This window comes from Corvus cornix, chromosome 10 (assembly GCF_000738735.6).
Source record: "Corvus cornix cornix isolate S_Up_H32 chromosome 10, ASM73873v5, whole genome shotgun sequence".
In the NCBI taxonomy this organism is placed as follows: domain Eukaryota; kingdom Metazoa; phylum Chordata; class Aves; order Passeriformes; family Corvidae; genus Corvus; species Corvus cornix.
Genome location: NC_046340.1, coordinates 4310508 through 4336104, shown reverse-complemented (window position 1 = coordinate 4336104; position 25597 = coordinate 4310508). Strand labels below are relative to the sequence as shown.

Here is a 25597-nt window from a genome sequence, read left to right as displayed (position 1 = left end):
GGTGTGTGAAAAACGGGATAGGATTTAGAAATTACGAGTAATGAAGTGAGTCTCTTAACGGCCATGTATAGAAAGTTCGCCACTGAGAAATTTACCAGCCTGGTCTAAGGCTCACCAGAAAATTAATAGAGGATCTAGGATTTAATCGAGAAGTCTGACTCAGGTTGCTACAATCAAATAACTCCACTGGCCGTGTGATACACTCTAAAGAAACTCGCTATTCTCTCTAATTAACCTTTTTTCCTGATTCGTTTGGGCCACAGTATAGTCAAACAAGGCACATCAAGATGTACTCTTAAGTAGCACATGCATTTGCAGGAAGCTGATTCTCTGCTGAACTTATTTAGGAAGCATCTTCAGCTCTGGCTGTGTCAAATAAAAAGAGTCTCATCTGATGTATTTGTGTACGGGTTTAATTGAAGTGCCCCGGCTACATGGCTTTTGATTTTCCAGTAGGCAGAGATTTTAGGTTTTGACAGCATAACAGTAAGGAATAAATTGGAATAACCTGCTTTTCTCAAATTTGCGGCATAACAGTTGTGATATTAAAGCAAGGTACAACAAACAGTAAAACACTAGGCTTTTCCCACCTTGAGTGGCTGCATACACTGTTGCTACAAAAACTACGTTGCAGTTATTCTGACAGACCTCAAACAGCAAGTAAAGTACAACTGCATCTACACCTGCTCAAAACACAACGAGGCTGGGGCACTTTCTCAGACATTTGAGCACACCAGTTCACTAGGCTCAGACACACTTAGATCAACACTGTTTTTTGTTTTCTTTTTGGCGAGTTTTGTCCCAGCTTTTGGATACTTGTCCTTGCTATGAATGACCTGGATGTACTGATCATTGCTGCTGTTCTGCGGATCACTGCTGGATTCAATGGAAATGGAATCAGACTCTGTTAGAGATTGCTCCAGCTTTTGCTTTGATTTTGGTTTCACACGTGGCTCAGGATAGTTCAGGTGCACTTTCCTGTAAGCATATGGAGGCCTGTCCAGATCCATCTCAAAACCATCATCCCAGGATTTGTAATGCACTCTGGCTAGATCTTTGCTCATTAGAATGTGGCCATCAGCATGTTCCCCAATGTAAAACCGGGGTGCTGGGCGAAGGTCAGACAGTGAGCGAGGGCGATGGGATCTGCTCATGAATTCTCTCTCAAGTTCTTCTTCGTCCTCCTCATCTTCACTGGGATGGGGGGAATACATCTGGTGTGGTGTTCGAACCACATATCTTCTGATGTGGTGTGGGTACAACTCAATAATGTCTCCCGATTCCTCCTTTCTGAGATGCCTTTGGAGTCGGGAGGTGGAACGGAGTGATTTTTTGCGGGACTCGTTTTCATTGACCAGAAAATACCTGGTAGCATATGGTCTACATCCCAAAAAAACAGGAGGCCCTGCCCCAAGGGCATCTGAATTTACCTGCCGAATGGCTTTTCTGAAGAGAGGGTCAGAATGAACATCCTCAGTGTGCTTTTTGAAAGTCACTGGTGTGTAGGGCTTTGTTTTGCACAGCTCACTTGCACTCCTGTGAACAACACTTGGGTATCTTTAGGAAGAAAGAAAAAGAGAGGAAATATTGATACACACACTTATCAATTAATGGAATTGAAAGATATAAAAAAATTCACTGCTCTGGAAGTCAAACACTAGGTTTAAAGAGTGGAGATCATCGTATCTCCACTGTTCCACATTTTTAGAACCATTTTGAGAAACATACCGTAGAAATTAGGAGATATATTTGTTCTTCTCTAGGAAAAGGTAACACAATTGTCCTCTCAAGTTTCATTCCCTTTCTGTTTTCTTATTGTTCTGGGAATTGTTCTTTATCCACTTGGAAAATAAGCCCAACAGATAGCTTAAAGCACCCATCTACTGCTATCCAAAATTTGTTGTCCTGCAACTAAACCTGCACAGACATTCTGCAGAGAGTTCCTTCACTCCGTGTTTGTTTTGTTCATGGAGATGGTATCCTGCACAAACTCTTTTAGTTATGTGCCTGAGGGCAAGTGTAGTATTTACCTTTGCTTGAGCTGTGTGTAAACTTCATCAGCTACCTCATTTCAAAAGGTTTATAATCCCATCTCGGTTAAGGGAGAGTTAAGGAGGTGGTGTCACCAGCAGTATCAATGGTACCCATGAATTAATCTGCTTTTAAAAAATTCTTCTGCTGTCTTACAGCTCTGGACAGTCTGAATACACTGCTGTTTTGTAAAGGAGAAGGTTTGGCATGGAGCTGCTGGAATAAGTGTCATTTTATAACCAAAGCAGTCTTACCTGTTTGTGATATGATCATTCCTTGGTTTCTGTACACTTGACATGGAGGGAGCTGGTGTTAAAGAGGTCGAAGTTGTGGGAGTTGCGTTGGCAGGTCTTGCAACATCAGTTGATGGCACAGATTGGGGCACAGACTGGGAAATGGTTTGTATTCTGGTGCCTTTGCTCACGGGAGATTCAAAGTTCAAGACGCTGCCATTCTTTCGGGGTGTTGAGGACCGAACAGAAGACTCCTGGCTGATAATATCAGTTTCTTGCTCTGGTCTCTTGTCATTAGCATCCAGATTTTGGATTCTGGCTAGAAAAAAATTACAGGAACTATCAAAGTCTCTAAATTTAGAAACTTCTGTATAAATGTAGTGGCTCAAATTCCCCCTTCAGTCAGGGATCCAAGGCCAACAGAACCCCCTGTGTTCAGAAAAGAGAAACTGGTGTCACACTGGGAGACTTGGTGACAAAGGGGTGGATCTTCATACTGCAGTACGTGGCAGATGGAGTACTGGGGACACAGAAAAAACACTGGATTTTGCCCTGTAGGATTCCAAAATGGGCAAAAAGACATTTTTTCTTCTGCCTACAAGCCTCTGAATTGCATGCAAGTTCTGAGATGATTTGAATCCCCAAAGGTTCTCAGGTTCTGCCCTATTGGTGATGAAAGCAGGAAAATACCCCATGCAAAGATTCCAGGTGAATTCAGGTTTAAACCGCGCCCCATGTCTTTCAGTGTTGCCAAGATTAAGGCAAACTGAGCTCAGAAACCACCTCAAGGGAGGATTCTACAGTAAATACAGTTTTAAAATTGTACTTCCCTATATTTATGAGAAATCCAAATGTGTTCATATCCAAATGCTTTATTAATAGTGGCATTTCTAAAGGTCACCAACTTACCTACTGCCATCTGAACCACCTTTTTCTTATCTTCAGTTCTTTCCTAAAATACATGCAGAAGGGTGAGAATCCGTAAATTATTATGGATTAGAGAGTACATCCCCTGCTGTGTAAGGATGAAAAATACAGGATTTGTTTTACATTGTGAAACACTAGAAGTGACTTCAGAGATTTAATTAGCCTCTTTACTGAAGAGACACCAAATTATATGTAAAAGTGCTTTGCACCATACTTACTGTTTGTATCTTCATTCTCAGTTGATTGTTGGTGAATTTTAATGATCTTGCAATACTTTGCAGGTAGTAGATTAGCATGCTAGAAGAGCAAGGGGTGATATGAGTCACTTCAGACATTCTTGACAGTTTCTTTTTGAGGGTTTATAGGTCAAAATGATGTGCAAGTTCAGCTGCTGCTTTGTAGCATTTCCTTGTACTGTAATCATGGATTACAGCCTTCTTTCAAGCAAACATACATGAAAGAAAGAAATGACACTGAAAACAGATTTAGCAGCAGTTCTAATTTTACCTGTGTTTTTTGCAGGTCTTTTCATTGTGCATGTAACCTGGGATGCATTTCTAGTTGGTTGGTTTGTTTGGTTTTTTTTAATTCTGGGCACTTCATTTTGACAGATATTGTCTTGTTTGTTTTTTTTTTTTCCCAGTCCAAGGTTACAGAACAGAGACACCAGAGTTGCAGCTGAGTTTGCACAACCATACCAACGCAATTTTGTTGGCTGGCTGAAATAACACCTTGTTTACCCTGGCACAGCTGAGATCAGATCCTGGCGGATTATGGCCTGACCTAATGGATTGCACTGGCTTTCAGACAAAGTCTTATAGCTAGACTTCATACCACAAACAATTACATATGTGCTTAGCCATCAGTTTGAAGCAGTCAATAGGAATACTTAAATTTACAAATATTACATGGCTGGGACCTTAGAGGAAAAAGTTACAGATAAAAGTGTTGCTTTGGTCTTTCTGATTTGACTGAAAAGCCACCGGTGGGACAAACTCTGCCTTTGTCTGCAGTTTACAGAGGAAAAAAATGGTACAAAGGTACATGCAAAACAAAATAGAACATTTCATAGAAGCAAAGTGAATTTCAGACAGCTCAAAGTTAATATTATTTCCCAACTGTGAACAATTATTTATAACCCAAGTAAGAAAAGACTTCCACTGGAGAGTCTGCAGCAGGTTATATTACATTAACACTTAAGAGCAGACCGTCATAATTGATTTATCTTGTCAGAAATCAGGATGACTGAGTAGCTTCTTTAAATGACAAACCAAGCCCTGTTCACTGTCACAAACGGAACTAATGTCCATGAAGAAATGGAAAATTTATTTCTGAGGAACTCTTTAGAGGAAAAATGGTTCTTAAACTTCCTGGAGCCATCAGCACTGCAAGCCTTGACACAGTACAGTGAACTTGCTCTAACAAAGCATCCCAGAATGAGAAATTCCTTTTGACAGTCATTTTAACATACTTTCATTCCTGTCTGATCCATATACCACATATTCAGTGGGGAGTTGGAATTGTTTTTTTAGTTATGCTTAATGAAACTGCAACAATGCAGTGTTTGTTCCTCAGTATCTACATTTGACTCTCCAGAGATAAGGCCAGATTAATACACTCAATTTAACCTGCCTACAAAAACCAAAGTACTTACAATAACAGTAGTAGTGCAGGGAGGACAACCACAGGACTGCTGATGTAAGTAAGCACTGTGTTGAACCACGTGGGAAAATCATTCTGAATCGTTTCAGAAACAATATCATATATTTTTTCTTGACCACTGTAGGAGGTATGGGAGGGAAAAAAGGTAAAATTAAGTTGTAAGGAATCCTGACTACATTTTGTTGCACTGAATAAAAAACAAGCTTGGAGAGTGCTTGAATTGAGACACAAGGCAGTGATGTTTGGGAGATTGCTCAGTGGCACATTGCATTATGTAAATATAAACTAACTAAGTTATGTATATAAAGCAAATCAACTCAGAATGTTGACATATCCACCTTATTAAACCATAAACTGTAAAATATTGGTAGCAGAAAAGCATTGTCCTATCAACTTTTTTAAAATTTACATCTGTAATTTGTGTATTATGGAACATGGTAAGTTTATTGTAAGGGGGGGAATAAAATCTTTGCAATTTTCATTAGTCCAGTGTACCTTACCTGAAGGGGCCACAGCTGGAGGATGGCTTGTATCGGGCAATAGCAAAAATTGTTGGTAACATGCACAGGAACAACATAAACAGCAACATGGCCAAGTAGAAATTATTGGATCTGCAAGAAGGTGTAACATGTTTCAGATTACACTAATCAGAGAGAAAACCAGAGGCAACATAAAAGGTGCAAGTCTGAATCTACCTATCCAGTTCAACATCAACATGTCTGAAAGATTAAAATCATTCTGCTATAATTAGAAAGTCTGAACTGAGCTGATTTGAACAGACTCTTAATGAGCAAAATTCTATTTTCATGGCTTTCCAGATACTACTGCTGCAGCCAGAGAACTGGTTACTGCACGCTTTGACAAAAGCTGCCCTTACTGCCCAGTTGTGTTGGGGGGGGAAAAAGAACAGTGGCAGAAGTCAATTAATCTTAAAAAAAAATATGTTAGTAATAACTATTAAGAATTAACGATGCTCTAAATTATTTGCATTTTGAATAAACAATTAAGATATTCATCATGATGAAAGAAAAATGAGGAAATCTTTGTGCAATGCAACAGACAAAAGCAGATACTGCATGGCTTTTAAAGAGAGAAACGTCAAGAAATAGGACTTGTACTAGTTAACACATGTAGTTATTGTGCTCTGTTAGATTTGTATGGAAATAAAGCATTTATGTTAGGCCATAATAGCTCTCTGGGAATATTCCCTGACATATTTTTTAGTTCTTGCACATCTTCAACTACCCTGCTTCACAAACCTTCCAGTTTCTCAGTAATTATGGTTTTTTTCCACAGACCTTTGCTATCAGTGTTAGTGTGTCATTTGATTGTCAACTTTTAGAGCTAAAAATCTCCTGTCATTTTCTTCATGTGCACAAAAGACATTTCCTGCATTTGATTTATTCCTTATCTTTCATTCTCATTTTGACTCACCGAGATGCTCTGAAAACCTGCTGATGTGGTACATTGCACGTCAGCACAGCCCAGCTCCTCAGGTACATGAGTCCAATCAACTTCAGTACATTGAATGCTGGTAAGCACGGTGAAAAGAAAGCTCCCATCCTGGGAAAATCGTGTCATGTCAGTGCTCAGTGTAGCCAGAAGCCATTTTGATAGCAATAGAATACACTAAAAAAGCCCCCAAACCCCATGCCAGGTAAACAACCACTCACTATTAACAGATGATCTCTTAATATAAAGAACTACACTGCCAATATCCTACTTCAATAGGTTTTGTTTAAATCATCAGATTGACCTAGCAATCAGCCCACAAAGGACAATAAAAATCACATAAGGACTACATACCAGATCATTCCTTGGTTGTAGACCAGATGCAATACATTCTCTGCAATTTTGAATTCTCCATATTCTGGCTACAAGAAACACAGTGTAAGATGAATACCTTTGTCTTAATCTTGTTTTCAGATCATTTATTAGAAGCATTTGACTGAATCAGTTTGCAGACAGCACATAGCCTGAAGCACCCAGATCGAACACCAACTTCTGGCAGGCAGTGGGAACACAGCAAAACCTACTCTGCAGCCAGAGATTAAATGAGCTAATTCCTCTCTAGATTACTTCACATCTTTAAGGACAAAGAAAAGCCCTCAGCCTTTCATGCCAACAGCTTCTTGCTAACCAGGTATTAACCACTGTAGTTTTCTTAAAGGGCTGTGTGCTGTTGGTTGCTGTTTCTTGGACCACTATCTATGTTAGGTAAAGATGTTACAGCTGCAGAAAAGAGGATGTGGGGAACAACTACGTGCCCTCTGTGTCACCTTAGACTGTGGGAACAGCTCTATGATCTCATTTTGTGAAAACCAAAAATTTTTGCACCAGAGCCACACAAATAGGCTTGAGAAAAATAGTAAATCTCAACATTTATCTCAGTGTGAGCTGGGCCTTTATGGATGTGTACTACCAAGAAATTATTCATCTGTGGAAAGTCTTCAAGGACATTTAGTACTGAGGGAAGGAGCCTACCCATCTTCAACATCTTAGCTTGATAAAATAAGGACTGTACTTACAAACTTGCTTTCTAGATCCCAGCACCAGCAATCACTCAAGTACCGGACACACAGTCCACGGAAAAAATCAATTAGCAGGATGCTTGCGACTGTGAAAATCATGTCGATAATTGAAAGCTTTAGCATCTCCTGAAATACACATTGTTCACACATACTGAGTCATTCTGAAAGCAAATGGACTGCATATGGCTCTTTTGCATTTTTACTTGTATTTTTGGTTCAAGTTTGTATTCTGATAAAATATGAATTGAATGTATAAATAACTTCCTTTTGAGCTTTTCCTGTTTGACTTTTCCCTTACTTGTCTTTGTTCTGTTAAAGAGAATAAATATAATCAAGCTTCCAGAGTGCCTTTTATTGCTTGCAGCAATAAAATTCTGGCCATTATGGTATCAAACTTTCTTTTTAATGTTCTAAAAATGTATCTAGCTAAACTGAAATAGGTTGGCTTTTTCTATTGCATCCAATCTTTTATTAAGCTGACTCTTGTGATACATATTTGCAAAGTGCTTCACAATGAAAAAAATCTTATTATTCAAACACCCCACAACCCAATGGCATAGGATTATCAAACCATAAAAGACAGTTGTTTAGTGCTTACGAAAGAATGGGGTTATCCTATATTTAATTGAGCTTTAAAAATATACAATTAAATAGGAAAAAATCAGTTCCATACATGTCTTGGCAATTCTGGGGAAAAAAGCAAACATTCAACCCCCCCTATTTTCTATGAGGCTGTGCAAAAGGGAGAGGGATATACAAGAATAGAAGTCAGGCTAGGAGGGGTCTTTTGCTCCCAACGATCAAACAAGACCTTTAATATTCCTCACTCTGGAACAAGAAGCTCAGCAAGTCAGAAGCACACTTAACATCTTTAGTCCAGTGGCTTAGACATGAGTGTGACACTGACAGAGACCAAAGTCTCAAATGGATCACTGACATCTTTTGCATTTTTGTGGTTAAAATTTCTCTCTCAATGTATTAGTGCTCCTGGAAGTCACAAGTCATGTACCCTTCACATGTAGGGAAGCAAAAGGTCTCATATTAAATCTGCAGATTTTCTGCACCCCAGCTGTGGGAACATGGCACTGCCATCCAACTGTCCTCATTCCTGCCAACTGATGGTATTTCGAAACCTTGTGTTGTTGTTCTCTCTCCCTCTGAGAAAGTGAAGAGCACTTGATTCTCTAGAGATTTATTATGGCAGAATGTATAGAGACTTCAGATATTGTACAAAAGACCAAGAGCACAATCTCATGCTTGTTTCAGGTCTGCATCTCCATCTCTTCAGGCAGCAGTCTGAATCTGCACAGAGTGCATGGTGCTGCTTATATGTCTTTATGGTCTTGTTTCTCTGTAGCGGTTAGAAGGATGTACCCTGTTAAAATAGGATCTGTATCACAGATCTGTACAGATCTGCCTGTGCAGAGCTGAAGACAGACACCAAAGCCTGGCAAAAGAACATTTGAACAACACTGAATATGCCGTAGATACTGAACAAAACCCAAAGCTTGTATCTGTGACCGTACCACTTTGCACAGTCTTTACTCTTCCTACACCATCCTTAGCTAAATTCTGGAATTTATAGAAAAAAAAATTCTAAAATTAAACACAGTACAACATAATTTTAATTTTTTGTCAAATGTGGATTAAGTGGACTAAGTTGATGACATAATGAAACAATTACATACTTGACCAACATACGTCTCCCAGCACTGATCCTGTGGGTTCTGGGTGTTAAAGGAAATTGTTTGGTTAACCAGTGAGTCAGAGACCATCAGGCCTTGGGTGCGATGCTCTTCCGATGTGACAAAGCCGTTTCTCTTCATTTGTACATTAGGAATGGTTAAATTGTCATCTTTGGAAAGAGTTGCTAAGGAGGTGGTAGAATTACTTGCATTGTTGTTCACATCAGAGTCCTGAAATAATAAATGTCCCAAAAGCTACTTTTTAACTGCACATGGGTGCTGATGTCTGTACGTTCTACAGCGCGCACACACACACACACACACACATTTCTTCATATGTTTTCAAGCAGCAGTTAGGCAACTGTTAAACAGCTGTCAATGGACAGATTCAGATGGAACACCAAAGGGCAGGACTTAAAGCTGATTTAGGCAGGTGGAAATATTTGACCTAGAGTGATGACTTTTTTTTTAATAGTTTAGCAATGCACAGAAATCTATTTATCTTGTTACATCAGCAATCAAATGAATCCAGTTGTCCTAAAAGACTAATTTTAAAACCCCTATAAGTAGCTGTAAATGAACATTGTTATCCAAACTTAACTCTACAATCCTATCAAACTGTAATATTTTAATCAATTTCAAATAAATTTTCATCTGACTTCATATATTTTACAATATACATAATTCTGTCTATGAAGTCTACTAGCTTTACACATCAGAAAACATCAAGTTAAACTTACAGTGACACTCATACTGTCCACTTTATCCAGGAGAGCAATGATTAAACTGTAGAGGTTTCCCAGGTATAGGACAAGAACCCTGAAAAGAGAATAAAATACAGGTTACCAGCATTTGGCTGCATTAAAACACGCAACCAGAACACACCTCTCCTATTCCTCCCTCTCTCCCCACATATTTTCTACACTACACAATGCCCATACCTGGCAAGCTGGAAGCGAAGAGTGGTCCTTGGATGATACATCTCCAGAGCTGCCACAAGTTCAAAAGCAGAGGGTGCAATCATTGTGATCAGTGACACAACTACGCTTACCTATGGAACAGAAACGTGGCATTTTTGTACCATTTGATGAAGATCTTCTGTGGAATCTTGGGTGCTGATTGAAATACTGCTGAGGCACGTGCTTTGGTGATTGCTTTCCTTGGAGGAGATGCTTTAAAAAGTTATTATTGACATTAGTAATAACAGTAGTTATGATCCAGAATTATAGATCTGGAATATCACTCGTGAGTCTTTACTCCAGATATTGTAGCTTCAAAGTTCTACTTTATTAATTGAAATTAAAACTTCACATGGAGAAAATACTAAGCTAGCATGTTCCTCTGAAATGGGTGAGTGGCTTCTCCATACCTATCCACTTCCTACTCTCACTCATTCCTCTGAATGAAAATATTTGCAGAACATTCGATATCCCCTGATACTGAATCAATCACTGTTATCAAGGTCAATTCCTTTCTAGTCTGTTGGCCAGTGTTTGCTCAGCTCAGTCCTGGGTGTAAAAGTAGATTTGTAAGTGATGGGAGAGATTAAACTTTGTCCTCACAAAATAGGGACCTGCTAGAACTGCACTCTGTGTGAAATGAGCATCTGCAACCCCCTCTGCCCAGCTCAGCTGCACTAACACCTGGCTGCAGAGCTGAGGGAGAAAGCGTGCCAAGGCAGATCCAGGTCTGCCCACTCACTCCTCATTTCTCCTGGCTCATCCCTTGCTATTTACACCTCTGTGCACAATATTTGCTACAGAAAGCCCCCAGACAGCAATCCTCCTTCTAACACAGAGGTGGCATAAAGACAGTGTACCTCATTTTTTTCCCAAAGAGTCAATTCCTTTTTGGTGCGCTCTAACCTTTGGGATCGATCCACGACAAAGTAGATGATGTAAATACTTCCAGCAAGGGAGAGAAGCACGAGGATGTTTGCAATAATTCTTAAGCTTATGGTCACTGCCCTAGGAAAAAAAGAAAGATGCAACCAATACAGCAGGTTGGGGGTCATTTCTAACATGGTTTAGAAGTACAGGACAAGCAGATTAGCACTGATATCTGCATCAAAACAGTGCTTTGAAAAGTATCTCGTATCTTATATACATACAAGTTCTTGCTTTTCTTCTTTTCCTGCTCTTCCAATATAGCTTCCTTGAAAGAAACACAGCATTACCATTTTAATAATGTTCAGCAAAAATAATGCTCGTATCTTTCACAGAAATTAAAATACACTAACAAAAAGCCATCACATCCTGGAGGTGCAAGCAGATAAATACCACTGCCCTCATTGATTTGTAACACTGATATGTGATATTAAAAAGTGATGGAGATTTCTGAGGAACAAATACACAGTAAGCAGATACTCGTGCACTTTCAGTCATGCATGTTCCAGGAGGTATAACCAGAGGGTTACACTTCCAGATGTTTTGGCAGGATGCTCCTTTAAAATCTGGGTGCCAGTTATATAATACAGTACTGTCAGAAATTATCCTCAGTCATTGAAATAACTAAATATCATAGCTTATTAATTTACCCTTGGCACAATTTGAAGTAATTTTTGTTCAATGACAATACACCAAATTTGAGAAATAAATTACTTTTGATGAAACCACATATGCTCTTAAATTCTAAATGCACAACTTCTGTATTTTTAGCAGTCTTTCTTACACTGAGAGACCTGTACGATGCCCCTCATTTGTTACAGAGAGATTAAATAAACCAAAGAATTATAGAATATCTCAAGTTGGAAAGGACCCATAAAGACCATTGAGTCCAAATCCCTGCTGCTCAGAGGAATACTTAGAACTAAACAATTTGACTAAAAGCATCATCCAGATGCTCCTTGAACTCTGACAGACTTGGTGCCATGACCACTTCCCTGGGGAGCCTGATTAATAGCTGATAAAATAAAGAAGAAAGAACGATAAATTGTGTGCAGGAAGTTATAAACCAGAGAGAGATATAAAACTTATTGTCATGTAAAAAAGCATCTTGTCAAATATGAGCTGTTCTGCTTCTCCACATGGATTCCCTGAGGCATAAAACACTTCCTTTGCATAAAAACAATTATACGTTCTGTAAATTTGTTTATTTTCCTGCCAAATCAATTGTTAACACACATTTGATTCCAACACTCAGTGAAATTTCATCACAAGCAAATTTGTTTCTAGTTATCTAACTTCTTGTCACACATACAGGGGCATTAAATAAAACTCTCCCAAGGAAGGACACAATGGCCTTGCCAGGACAGAACGTCAGCAAATATGATGTGCTTGCAATACCACACAGATGTGATACCAGCCCTGCCCTAGGCAAATAGATCTGTAAATAAATACCAAAACCCAAGAGGATGAGAGGAAAGACTTACATGGCTTACAGATTAACAAGTAAATCAACTTGAAATAATTTGAAGGTCAGTTGCTCACCCTGATGCTGTTGACTATGGCAGCAGCTTTGCTCTCTGCAGCCTCAGGGTTCCCTATCAAATAGTCCCAAGCACAGAACAGTCTCCAGCAGAAAGTGTAATTTTCATCAGAGGCACTTGCTAAACTCATTCTTGAGTTCTTTGCCATTCTGTGGAAAAGTAACAGATATTTAACTGCTCCAGTGTGTGAAGATGGTAATGAGGGAAGTCACTGGTTTGGTTTATGGTTTTCAGATGTTTACACATTTAGAGCTACCAAAGGTTTGCAGAAGTTAGTATCACTCTTGGCAGCCTTCTGAAGAGCATAAAACAGGGTGACGTGCAGCTCATGAACTTCACGTTACATCTATAAGAAATGACTCACTGTGGAAGAGCATTTCAATATTTACAGTCTTTATAACTGACAAATAAAGCAAATAAATCTCACTAGAACTGTGGACTTACACCTATTTCAGTTTTACAACCTCTAGGTAGGATCCAGCTGGAAGATTCCGTCACTGAGATCACTGTTACAGGAATTAAATCTAGTTTGGCATATAACTAGTGATTATGCACAAAATCTGTTTGTTTGCTGTATTGTTTTCACCCTCAAAATATATGTTATAGCCAAATAGAAACCTAGTGCCGTTTTACAGACCTTGGGAAAAAGAAAGAAAACCCCTCCTACTCATGTCAGGTAGGCAAGGTGGCAGAATATTGCAAAGCATAGGAAATGAAATGAAGATTAATAGCTTATGAAAGAAAGGGCCTCTAAAAGGGCAATGCTAAAGGGGAGCTGTACACAGCTGAGGAAAGAGTCACTGAGCTAAGTCAGGAGAAGAGCTAATCATATCCAGAAACTGCAGATGCATAGATCAGTGTCACATATACCAGAGACCCTTGGCACAAACTAGCAGGTAGAATAAAAATAAATGAAAAGGAAAGGTTTGACCTCAAAACTGAGAGCTATTACAGACAGCACTGAAAATGTCCCTGGACTGTGCCAGATAAATAGGTATCCAGAAGGGAAGAGAAAGCAAATCAGGAGAGGAGAGAGTGACCTTGCCCCTTCTCCAAGCATTGCACATCCCTGGATTTATGGTCAGCACTGGCAGTCTTGCTCTCTCTAAGTAACTCCTACTCCTGGCCCTTCTACAGTGAAGAAGTTAAGCTTACATTCCAGTGGGATGCCACATACCCCCTAAAGCAATGCAAATGATATCACACCTAGGATGGAATTTTTATATTTGTATTTCAATAGAGGGGAATAATAATAATGCTGAAAGCACTACACTTCAAATATAAATTTCTGTCATAGCAATATTTATAACACAAAAGAGGAGAAGAGAAAGGACTTCCACGGGTGTCAGGCCTTAAACTGCACGAACACAAAGTGCACAGATCATCATCTGTGCTGGCCTCCTTTTATAGGCTGGGAAATGGAACAGAGAGTGACAATGATAACAAGATAAAGGGCAATCTAGAGTTGAACTCAGTCTACCTCTCTGATACTAGCAGAGTTGAGCATGTTAATAGAACGAAACAGAATGGACACAGAGAGGTGGAGTAAATACCATTGCTGACTGCCTGAACACACAAGTTTATGAACAGCAGTAAATGGGAGGTCTTACTTTTTTAGAAGAATGATGAAGCTGTAAGCAAACACAGCCATTCCAACAAGGAAGTAGGCAAGAGGCAGCCGGTATCCAGCTTTCCCAATCTTCCTGTCACGACCGTAATAGCCATAAAACAGAACAGAGTACTGGAGGTAGCCCTGCAAAGACCAGAACCTGACAGTAAGAGCAGTAACCAACAATTACAAGAGAACAGTGACAACAAAATAATAAGGAGTGGTTTGAGTCTTGCCCCTAGTGACCAGATGGTGTCCAGGTCTTGAGCGGATGCGATGTGCTCCTTGGGAATGGTCTTGCTGACCGTGCTGCCGAACGGTGCTCCGGCCAGGAGCTGCAGGAGAGAGAGGAGGTCTCAGAAGATGGGCAAGAGAGAGAAGGTTTCAGGAGCTGCACGAGCCCATCTGAGCCAGGGCTGCAGAGTGGAACCCATCAAGAGCAGCCCACAGGGGTGGTACTCTCAGGGTAGCAAGTACTGTGTCAGCACTGCGCCAGCTTTAAAAGTCATGCTTTTAACGTGAGCATTTTTAAATTAAATGGGGCAGTGTTTGATCTCAAAATGATATTTCAGGATTAAATTTGCTTTTCATTAAAAATTAAAAAATGAAAGTGAATACCTTTTTTTTTTTTCCAGTTTACCTTTTATTTGTTTGAGCGGTATTTACTTTTTTACTTCGCGCAGTGAGAATAAAATCAGGTATTCCCATGTTTTCTGATAACATTATTAAAGCACAGGGTAGGTGAGGCAAAATAATGTTTATGAATAATTTAACAAAGTTTAAAAATTGCCTTACTTGCATGCAAGAACTAAACAAAATTGTGGCTATTCAGAACTTCTAGGAAATGCTTTCTAATGGACAATAATCCAGAGTCTGGAGAGGGATGCTCTTTTTTTCTCCCTGTAAATGACACTAACAGGACTTGAATGTACTCAACGCCCACTACATCTTTTAAGAATGGGTTCTCTATTCTAGTAATCAGATAAAAACATATTCTCTAAAAGCATTAGTACCATGTTGACAAAATACCATCTCTAAAACTAATAGCAAAAATCTGCTACCCTTCGGCAGAGAAAAACCTCTTAATAGGGGAATTTGTTTTAAATAATTCATTTTACGTTGTACGTTTCAAGCTGATTCAAGTGTGGTGTTGGTTCCATTCAGAAAGGAAAGTGCAACAGTAAGCGTTTCTCTGTGAGTATTAACAATGAGTTCTTACCTCTGGTAGGACCACAAATGCTCCCGTCATTATGGTGAGGACAATATTGATTCCAAACAGCCATCTCAGGAAGATGAAGTAAGAGGCAACTCCAGACCCAAAATGACCTTAAACAACAAAGAACCAGTTACCTGACCTTCACAGTGTATAAAAGCTCGTGTCATTTATCTGGGAAGTGTTATTTGAATAACAGGCCAAAAGAAAAACCTCTCTTAGGCAGGGCATTCAGCAAACAAAGGAATTGTTTTGTTTTCAGAATCCCAGTGGGACAAATTTCACTTTTTCAAAATTTGCCCCCCCCCACCCCCAACTAAGAGCATCAATGAGAACTGTTGCATTTCTAAGGTACCTGGAAAGGAAGAAAAAGCTAAGTTTTAAATAAAGAATTCCCTGCTGAAAATTTGCATTTAACTCCCTCCCAAATATTATTTATTGCAGTACATTAAAAAAATACAGCATAAGACTCGGCATTTTAGCGAGTGTTCTACTATCCAATACCATTAAATCCTTATACTTACTCTCGATTTTCTTTATTCTCATTTCCCAAGGAATAAAGATTACCACAAAATTATATGCAAGTCGAATAAACTTCCTCCAAAGCTGAGAAAAAAGCAGAGAAATGAGAAACATGACACTTCTCCACATGAAAAATAAATATTAAAAATGAAGTGCTGAGTAATTTGCTCATGTCTTATCTTTTATCACAAAAATTGCTACAAACATTGATGACTAAGGTCTTATTAAGAGCATAATGCCTCAGAGGAAATTCTCTTAGAGGAAAAAGAATCTTTTGTATTCAACAGCAGCAAATTCAACTGCTATATTCTCAACTCTATGTATTTCAGCCGACACCTGCAGAAATCCTGTGGTTGTATTTTGTAGAGTCTTTATTCGACCTCCGTTTTTGGCATGGTCAGAGGATCTTCCTGCACACACTGAGGTGTGCATGAACATGTGGGAGAAGAAATAAAATCCACCTGTGCAAAAGTGAGTGCAGTTTTTGAGTTGTTGAGTTAGAGCCATAACTTCGAAGTATCAACAGGAAAAAAAAAGTTGTATTCCGGGCATTATAAAGTATTTTTAGTATAGCTAGATATTAAAATCCCCCCTGTATTTTAGGCATTTTTAATAGCAGTGTCAATATTATATCATGTAATCTGACCTCCTAAAATTAAAGAGGAGTAAAAAACATTTTAATTACTGAAAATATAATCAATCTCTTTGGCCAAAGTTAATTAATATTTATGGTGATAATTTTTTGGTAATATTTATGGTATTTAATTGCATGAATGGAAAGTATTTTAATTAAACAAAGAAATTGTAGATGCTGGGAACTGCATGGGGACTTCAACTTTCAGTTGAAAACAGGGTTCACAGGGATGAGAAATGACTCAAGCAGCTTGTGCCAGCTGCACTACAGATTTATAAAAAATACCAATGCATCCACAGTGAAGTAATATTTGCTAAAATTATAATTTGATAGCTATCATCTCTTTTCCTCCCTACTGTGAAGCTGAATAGATAATTTATACTCTTTGAATCCACAATATGGGCATCTGGCTTTAAAAGGGAAAAAAACCCAACAAACAACTACAAAGCAAGTGTAAAATAATTGAATTGAAAAAAGAAAATTGCTTTCAGCGTCAAGATAGTGAAAGTGTATTTTAACTTCAATTTTCATAAATAATAGCATGAGTGGATTGTCCAATCATGAGCAGTATATATTTTGCAAATTAAAAAAACTTATGTAAATACACGTACACTCAGCAGCTGCATTTTGTTCTTAGCACATGTTCAGCTCCTGAGTTCTTAATTTTGATGATGTAGTGCTTGTTTTTCTGTGCTACAATTTTTGTCTCCTTGGTCACCATGCTATTTCCTAAGAAAATATGTGGAAAAAAAAATCTTCTAGTTAAAAAAAACACAGACAAAAAAAGCCCCACACCAAAAAAAGGCAGCTCATTCTGTTGCTGAATTTAGCCCTAATGTAAAGGCTATACTCACTAATCTGTGCTAGGATAAAAGAATACAAATCCCCTACATGTAATGAGCAGTACTAATTAACTGCTGAATTACATCCCTGTGCTGAATGTCTTCAAGCAAATACAATAGAGGCAATTAGATTAGACACAAACTTTTATTTACTGTGAACTCTAAGATGAAGGCTTCTGGTTTTGTATAAGAAGAATGGTATGAACAAGTACCGAGCCCAATCTCTGATTTACTGACATTCTGATTTAGCACTTCTCTTTCTAGCTAAAGTCCTAGTTCCACTCATATCAAAAAAATAGGGGTTTTTTTAAAGTTATTTTAAAATCTTATTTTAAAATAAACTACTTTATTTTAACAGCATTTTTTACTTCCACTTCATTTGCCAGCCATGCAAAAGCAGAACAAGGAAAACTTACTCTTTCTGCATTGGAAAGTGTACGTTGCTTCTGGGGGCCAACATCACAGAGCAGCAGATACCTATTCTCTTGTTCATGTGAATAAAATGCATGGTGTTCTATCTGTTGGTACAGCCCTGTCTTTTTAATTCAGATAAATTAGTAATTAAAAGTCTACTTGTTATGATGACAGAAATATTCTCGACTGCTTGGATGACTAAAGAACTCTTCTCTTGGTTGCTTATTAAGTACAATTTCCTGCATATTATAAATTTCCAGAAACTCAGCCCAGAGTCTATTTTCAGTGGTGTAAATAGATTTGCTAAGATTTGATTCAAATTCTCTGAGTATTATGCAATCGAAAACCCTTCTTTAATAATGTATTTCCCATAAGCTATTGTGGGATTGTCTTCCAAACTAAAAACCAGACAGATTTTTCATACTAAGCTATTGAACTGTGGCCCCAGTTTGTTGAAAAAGCCCTTCAGAGAATATTGCATCGTGTTGTTGTTATCCCATTCACATCACCCCCTCCAGCAGGCATCAATATTTGTAGGCTGTCTGAAAAGAAAGCTTATACTGCATTAACAGAAGGATATTCATCCCTCAGCACATGAAATGCATCTGCAAAAATGTAATTAATAAAATTACAATGATAAAAAAAGAAGAAGGAAAAATAAAAGAAGCTTTGAGCTGCTTTTTCCTCTCTCTACAGAGTTCCTGAGCTGGAGGATCAGGACTGCATAGCAAACACACACTTCTCTGAATCAGAACTGCAAGTGGCTATTTGTAGGAACAAGAAATTTAAGATATTTAAGACAAAGCAGCCGTACCTCTGCCCCAGCAGCCTGGTAACCTCTTGTTCTCGTGAGCCTCCCTTCGTACTTCAGCACGATCTCCTTCGCCTGCCTGCACAAGAGGGTGGAGGTTCAGTCTCTACATTGATCCTGTGGCCTCTTATCCTGCACAAGCAGCAACTACCAAATTCTCTGAAATACAGCCATGGGCTGTCTCACCATCAGCCCTTAATTCAGGCAATGCTTTTTTCTCTGACTATTGATCTTTTTGCTGGTGCTTTAAAACTACTCAGAATTTTGTCGGAGACAACTCAGCATTCAAGAGTTTGACTGCAGGGGTAGTTTTCTGTTCCTCTAATTTATTTCTCTGTCCTTTTGTTTCAAAGTCTTTCTTTTAAAATAGTAGAACCCAAATGAGCAAAATGACAAGATCCCCTTTACAGCCTGGTAATCTGCTGTGGATACTGACACCTTTCCTGGGGTAGCTCTCTTGTGAGATGGAAAGAGGTGCATGTTCATCTGGTCATACACAGTCTTTGACCTCAGCAGAAGGTGATGGGGACCACCAAGATCTGATTAACAGGAAAGCAGCAAGTCACAGACTCTGCCTTAAGAGAAAAAAATCTCTCTTTGCTTCCCACATTACACGAGGGCTCTGCTGCTGGTAGGGATTTCTCATGGCTTTATTGCCATCTGAGAACCGTCCAGGGTTTTGAGAGAAAATGCCAGATGAAAAGGGAAAAAACCCCCAAGTCTCAAACAGGTCATGAGGTGAAAACCTGACACAGTTTAGACAGGTGGCCCAAAGATTAATCACATTTCATTGTCAATTTGGAATTATAATAATTGAAATCCTAAGATGTGGAACATTTTATTACTACACTGACCCTACTTTTAAAGCTACAATTGTCCAGTATTTACTGCATTTACAATATGTTGCCTTAAGATATGACCAGCTTCTGTTTGTATACCATGCAATTACCTTAAAAAGGCAGACTGGTTCTCCTTTTTGGGACACAGTGAAACAGTTTAACTTAAAAAGAAATTATGGAGCATTACCAACAGCCTTTCCTTAGACCACTGAATAGCTGGAACACTCTTTTAATAGTTAATAGCCAAAGCATGATTTCTTGCTCTCTTTTGTGCTGTGACTCTCTAAAGGGAGCCACAGGCATGCACCAGAAACAACTTCACTTACAGACTGTCCACCCGGAGGCTGCTGCCTTCAGCCAGCTCTCAGATCTTCCCAGAGCATCCTCATGGCACACTTTCCTAGCAGCTCTTAACCATTCCTGTGCACAAACCCTTCCAGCTTACACTGAAAAACTGCTGAGGCTGGAAGCACTGTCACAGTCAGTGAGCCTGAAAACCTCTGTGCAGGCGCCTTTACCTGAGCGCCCTCAGCTTCTGCCTCATCGGCCACGGCCGGCAGCGGATATTGGACATAATCTCCTTCTGGTACTGGATGTTCTGAAAGATCTGCTCTGGGTCATGGCTCTCAGCCTTCTCTTCACCAACATCATCATCTGAGTTGCTGGCAGCCCAGCACACGCCCCACGAGAGGAAAAAGAGGACAGGTTATTCCCGTGAGGCTTCCCAGCAAAGTGTTGATTTGCACAGGATCCAACCTATTAGAGCATTGTAACGACAGGGATCTAGGGAACTCACATGACCTTATTGTTTTAAAGTTGATTAATAATTTGGGTGATTTCCCCATCTCCAGGACATGCCTCTTTCCCTCCCCACCACTTGCTGGTCAGTCATAAATTATCCCCACTCCCGACCAAATCCCAGTCTTTCCTCTCCAAGCATTTCCAGCCATTCAGCTTGTACATCATGCTAGCAAGACTCTGTGTATTTTTCTGGAACAAAGTGCTGTCTAAACATTTCCAGCAAGAGCACGTAACATTCATTTGTTAATCATATCTATTATTTTGATTTTAATAACGATAAAATATTTCCTTGTGACAACAGGGGGAGCAGGGGATTCAGTCGTGGTCACCATCTAATCCTATTCCCTGCTGACAGGGACAGGGGTGTGGGACCTCACATACCAAGAATTACTTGTCCCTGTAAAAAGATTCATGTGCCTTTATGCAGATTTCTGTGGATGATTATTAAATCATCTTTTCTGATGCTGTCACCACATTTGCTAAGCTACAGCTCTTTCAATTCCCTGTTGGTCTATGAAACAGCAGCAATAGTCATTTTTGCAGAGGCTTAGGTCTAAAAACCTGTGGTGACTGTTTCTTCCTGAATGACATCAAGGGATCTAAAGTACTGCAGCAGCCACCAGCCAGGAAGTTTCTCAGTTGTATTGCTATGTGCTTGTTGGGAAAGTTCCCTGCCATTTAGCTGAAAAAGCAGCCTTTAAATCACTTAGAAATAAACCATAACCTAAACCATGCCGTGGAATAGTATTTGAGAGACATACTTCATCAGACCACTAATCCACTGGTCTGCAGTCCTGTCCCTTCAGTCACAGGGGACATTCAAGGGAAATTTATAATTACACAGGAAAAGAATAAGAGAATTCTTACCATGCTATACCCTGAACTCATTGGAGTTACTTTGCTTTATGTACAATGTTATGTTTCGGTATGAAATGTGACTTTGGCAGAACAAAAAAACCTAAAGAGGTTTGAAATGTATCTTAAAATACAGAGAAGGATTTTTCTCACGCCCGTTTCCATGCTACCACACTGTTACTCGAAACACACTACCTTTTCCCGTCTCTGACACGCACTCTGTCTGAAGGAAAGTGAAAAGACAAGATCCCACTGCTGTGCTAGATAAAGCAGACTCGCCCTTCAGGAGAAAGGAGCTCCCTTACCTGTGGGGTGGCTCCTGGTAGGTGTAGATGCCAGTTTGACGCTTCACCGTGCGCTGCTTCTTGCACGCCTTGGCAGCTCTGAGCGCCGGGGAGCCGGGCGCTGCTGCCATGGTGGCAGGTGGGACTCTGCCGTGCTGGGAGGCAGCTTGGAGCTCTCTGGTCAGCCGTCTCAGCAGCAGCCAAATGTTATTAAGCAGAGAGCAGCGAGTGCTGCGAGCCCCGCGGAGCAGAGGATCATTGCCTGGTGCTCCAGCCTGGAGAAACTGCTGCTGCCTGGCAGTGCCTTAAAGCCGCAGCACACGGCAGCCCCACCACGGCCCCTCGAAGCCCAGATCAAGGGGGGAAAGCAGAGCTCAGAGGTGGCCCAGCTGCAACCCTTAATTCACAGCCAAATTCCCCTAGTTGTGCATGAGGGACATCCCTCCGAGCACCGTCCCAGTGCACCACGCTGGCCCACTCTGGGTGGTGTTTCCTACTCATGCTCTGTTGATGTTTCTGCTTCCTGTGCTTGAGAGAAGGTTCTTGCTTAGGAACAGCAAGGTGGTTTGCATTTTGGCCTTTACTAGCAGAGAAACCTGAATGTCATTCTCCCACAGGGCTTCCAATTTTCATGGTGGAGAGTCCCCTGACACCCTTTCTATGGTCAGCACCACCACCTCTGCCAGCATCTCTGTGATACTGGGCTTGGTTGCCAGGATAGAATAGACTGCTCCAGGTTCTGCTGGGGGGAGGGAAGAGAATTGTCAGTGCTTTTCTCCATCATAGAGGTTACAGATATTCTGGTCCCATTATTAAAACACAGCAAAATAGACCAAAAATGCTTGATATTAATAGCTCCTGTGGCCATAATTTGATGCTCAGAAAGTGGGACTGAAAGGAAGAGTTTGCAGAGAGTTTTCACTTGTTCCTAACTTGGTATTTTCTCTCCTTAAGAGCTCTAAACACAGTGCAGCAAGGATTTTGATTGCATAAATCAGTGATCTGTTGTAGTTAACTTTTGTTTGCAGCGCCCAACAAAAAGAACATTAAGTCTTCTCTTCTAGATTTCCTGTAGAGAATAGCACAGACTGCTTTTTCCCTCTGTCCTGAATTAATCTGAAATATTGCCACTTGGTGAGAAGTTCTACTTTTTTGCTGTCTATTGTCCTAGACTTATTTAGTTAAATAACTAAAGGGCTAAGTAGTCACGAGCCTTACCTTTTGTTACAGTATTGAAAGAGTATGTCTATTTGGTGTAATTCACTTCGTCTCTGAGATGACAAGGACCAGATAAACATGATTCTGCATTTCCAAAATGTATCTCACAATAAAGCCCAGAGTTCTCTTGGTGGGTCTGGTTTGAAGCTCCCCCAGAAATCTGGGAGTTCCATTAGCACAAAGCAGAAGAGCCCCAAAATTGTAAAGAAATGCCCCTATTCAGAGTTCAGCTGTATTCTGCACCACAGAATGTGCCATATGCATGACTGTTAAAGTCTGCTAAAACCCAGTTACTGCGTGGGGCTTTTTCTGTGAACTGAACTCTCTAGTCCCAACTTCACTCTGAGCATCTCTTGCACTCACCTCCCTTAACCACAATAGAGACTAAAGCCTCTGCACTCCAATTTCCAGATTACCACGGATGGACCACAAAAAAGTTCACTTTTTCTGTACTGTGTTTTATTATTCTTCATTTGAAGTCAGCAAAACAGAGGCTGTTGGAGCTTTGACATCTCAGTCTTTCTGTCCCATTCCTAAACCCACAAACCTCTGAATGGCTTTCCTATTTGTCTTCCAGTTCATCCTACTACCCTCTCTCTGCGTCAGACCACTCATTAAGTGAAAGCAAACAGCCAAAAGGAATAGGTATCAGCCCAGAAGCACATCTCCATTAAAAGTCTTATCACCTCTTCCCAGCTGGAAAAACAAAAGAACTATTCTGAATGCAGGGAATGCCCTTTAAAGCTTCGATGCTCAGAGTACTGCAAACCCACCCACATCACCACTTTTTTTGACATGCCACAAGATACATTTTCAATTATATAATTTAAAAGCAGGAATTTGTTACTTCAAATGTACTTCCTTGGCTGTCATTATTGTCCTTTGCATCTCAGCCAGGGGCACAGCACTGGGGCCAGGTTCTGCTGCCTTAGTTCATGAGAGTAAGTGCCCCTCTAGTCAGGCCAGTCTACCACAGTCCATTAACTCCTTGCTTATTCCAGTTATGTGCCCAAACGTTAATCTCATGTTGCAGATAAACACTCACCAAGGAAACCCCCAGAAGGCAGGTTTTGACACAATAACATCCTGAATTCCCCAGAGGACATAAGCTAGATCTCCAAAAACTGCAGGAGAGAAACACAGCTATTTCTCCTTCTGTGTCACCATTCCTGCTTCATACTTTTCCTTGAGATTTTACATGTCCTACTTTTCATCTGGAGGAACCACAGTGGAGAGATTAAAATCTAACATCATCCTAGAGATTCCTCTATTCCTCTGTTCCTAGAGATTACTCTATTTCACAAATAAAGCACTATCTTTTAATATGATGGCATTATAGCACTACCAAAACCATTAAAACACTAACATTACTGATTTACATAGATTTAATTGGCTAGTGTATCTTAACGTGTCAACGAGGCAGACAAATTTAGTTTCTCTTTGTTAGAAGAAAGCTGAGAGTCTAAAAAAAACCAAAGGGACAATTGAAGCCTGACATTTATACAGCTCTGATGGTGCCAGGGCTTGAGGCACATCCATCACATGAAGTTACTACCAAACACTAAAAGCGCAATGAGCAGCAAGAGACTTGGGAATTCTGAGCCCATCTGACAGAAGGATGCAGGGAAAACAGAAAGCAGGCTTCAAGAGCTTAGTCCTGGTGTTGGCAACACCCTCTGTTGCCCATGCTCCCTGCAATAGCCCCTTTATAGAATTCAAGTGTTGACTCGGATCACAAAGAGGGTTTTGGTTTTGCTTTTCAACTCGGCCAGCAGTTCAGCAGCCAGAACACCAGCTGCCCATTTCAATATGCTCTATTGAATCCAGAAACCTACTTGGGCTTGTTTTAGTCTGAGTGAATACTACAGGGGTTATAGATTTGATTTCAATTGCCATTAACTGGATGTAAAACAGGACATTAGCCTTTTACTGCAAAACTTTAGCTCTCTGTGTGTAATAGGAAGACTCACATTTGATCCATAGGATCATTTTGCATTTCAAACACTTATGCAGGAAAGAGCTGTGCTGGTGAGCTCTGCTAATTGAAAATTCAAGGAAACAGTAGGCTTTATTCTTTCCCATGTACTCTATTCCTATAGAGGTACAGTTTAAATTTTACCCATCATTCCAGCACTGCAGTTCAACTTGGGACCTTTTCAAAATCTCCCTGCTTGGGAGGTTCACAACATCTCTGATCTCCATTTCAAGGTAAAAAAATAGGAAAGGGACAAGTTTTCCAGTCATCTTTGCAACAAAAAGAGAATACTATCCCTCTAGATCCTTAAGTACATAAAACAAAGGGGGGGGGAAAGCATTTGGAAACACTGACCAAAACAACTTGTGTATCTTTAAGTGACCTAATTTTTGGAAGTGCTGAAAACATTCACAGAGCACAGTGATAGGCAATGATGCTGTACAGCACCCAAGTTTGTGTGAAAACACTGAAGCTCCTCTTAGTTAGGGGGCCTTTACTTTTAGAGCTGAAAGTACTAAGATCAAAAGACGCCCCAGCTAGACTTCAAAGACAGACATTTCATTCTCAAATTGCAGTCTCAGTTCACCTGTTTAGTCCCCAGAGGTAACACAAATGTGCAGCTGGACATAAGGGCAGTTATGGGATTTCCAGGGTAACAATGCCAAAGCCATCGTTTTCACTTACTGAGAATAAAATTGATCTACTGAGCTCTGGTAAATCATTCTCTCTAGATTGTTTGGACAGTCTAATTTCATACAGTAGGTTCTGCTCTTCAATTTCAGCATGTTCATAACTCTTACTGACGTTTATCACACTTGGATCAAGGGGAATACTCCCATTGTAGTTCAATTTTCTTTGTGAATTCACATCCCACATAAAAAAATATTCCATTTAAAAAACTCCTCCTGTGCAGTTAACTGATCTTCCAGCATCATGAGACGACTATTTTTATTCTTGGATGAGTATCATGACTTTTAAAATATAGATTTCTGTGACAGTACTACTCACAAGAGAATATATTGAAACCAGGAAATTTTCAGGAGTGTTTTAAAGACCTGAAAACAGAGGCTAAGGAAAGAAAACA

The 25597-nt window shown here is 39.9% G+C and overlaps 1 protein-coding gene across 4 annotated transcripts; it reads right to left on the bottom strand.

The window, feature by feature from the left end:
• Nucleotides 1-392: 392 nt before the first annotated feature.
• Nucleotides 393-22544, bottom strand: TMC3 (transmembrane channel like 3). 4 transcript variants are annotated; one of them, XM_010391277.3, is made up of 22 exons: nt 21342-22544; nt 19899-20042; nt 18545-18620; nt 15843-15924; nt 15325-15431; nt 14342-14440; nt 14107-14249; nt 12498-12645; nt 11180-11223; nt 10889-11036; nt 10011-10120; nt 9810-9888; nt 9073-9300; nt 7382-7510; nt 6660-6727; nt 6288-6416; nt 5354-5464; nt 4846-4971; nt 3410-3488; nt 3174-3216; nt 2286-2583; nt 393-1557 (listed from the first exon to the last, which is right to left on the bottom strand). In XM_010391277.3, the coding sequence occupies exons 1-22, from the start codon at nt 21449-21451 to the stop codon at nt 717-719; spliced, it is 3342 nt and encodes a 1113-aa protein (XP_010389579.3). In that variant the 5' UTR covers nt 21452-22544; the 3' UTR covers nt 393-716. The 4 variants fall into 4 exon arrangements, with proteins under 4 accessions (XP_010389579.3, XP_039413421.1, XP_039413423.1 ...); XM_039557487.1 differs by lacking the exon at nt 11180-11223 and having other exon boundaries at nt 10935-11036; XM_039557489.1 differs by lacking the exon at nt 19899-20042 and having other exon boundaries at nt 21342-22543.
• Nucleotides 22545-25597: the final 3053 nt, after the last annotated feature.

Coding starts and splice junctions, on each gene's coding strand:
- TMC3 (XM_010391277.3), bottom strand. CDS start 21,451: ATGGCAGCAGCGCCCGGCTCCCCGGCGCTCAGAGCTGCCAAGGCGTGC. Junction 18,621..19,898: donor CAGAAGCTGAGGGCGCTCAG/GTAAAGGCGCCT, acceptor CCTCTTGTGCAG/GCAGGCGAAGGAGATCGTGC. Junction 3,217..3,409: donor TGAGAATGAAGATACAAACA/GTAAGTATGGTG, acceptor CATGTATTTTAG/GAAAGAACTGAAGATAAGAA.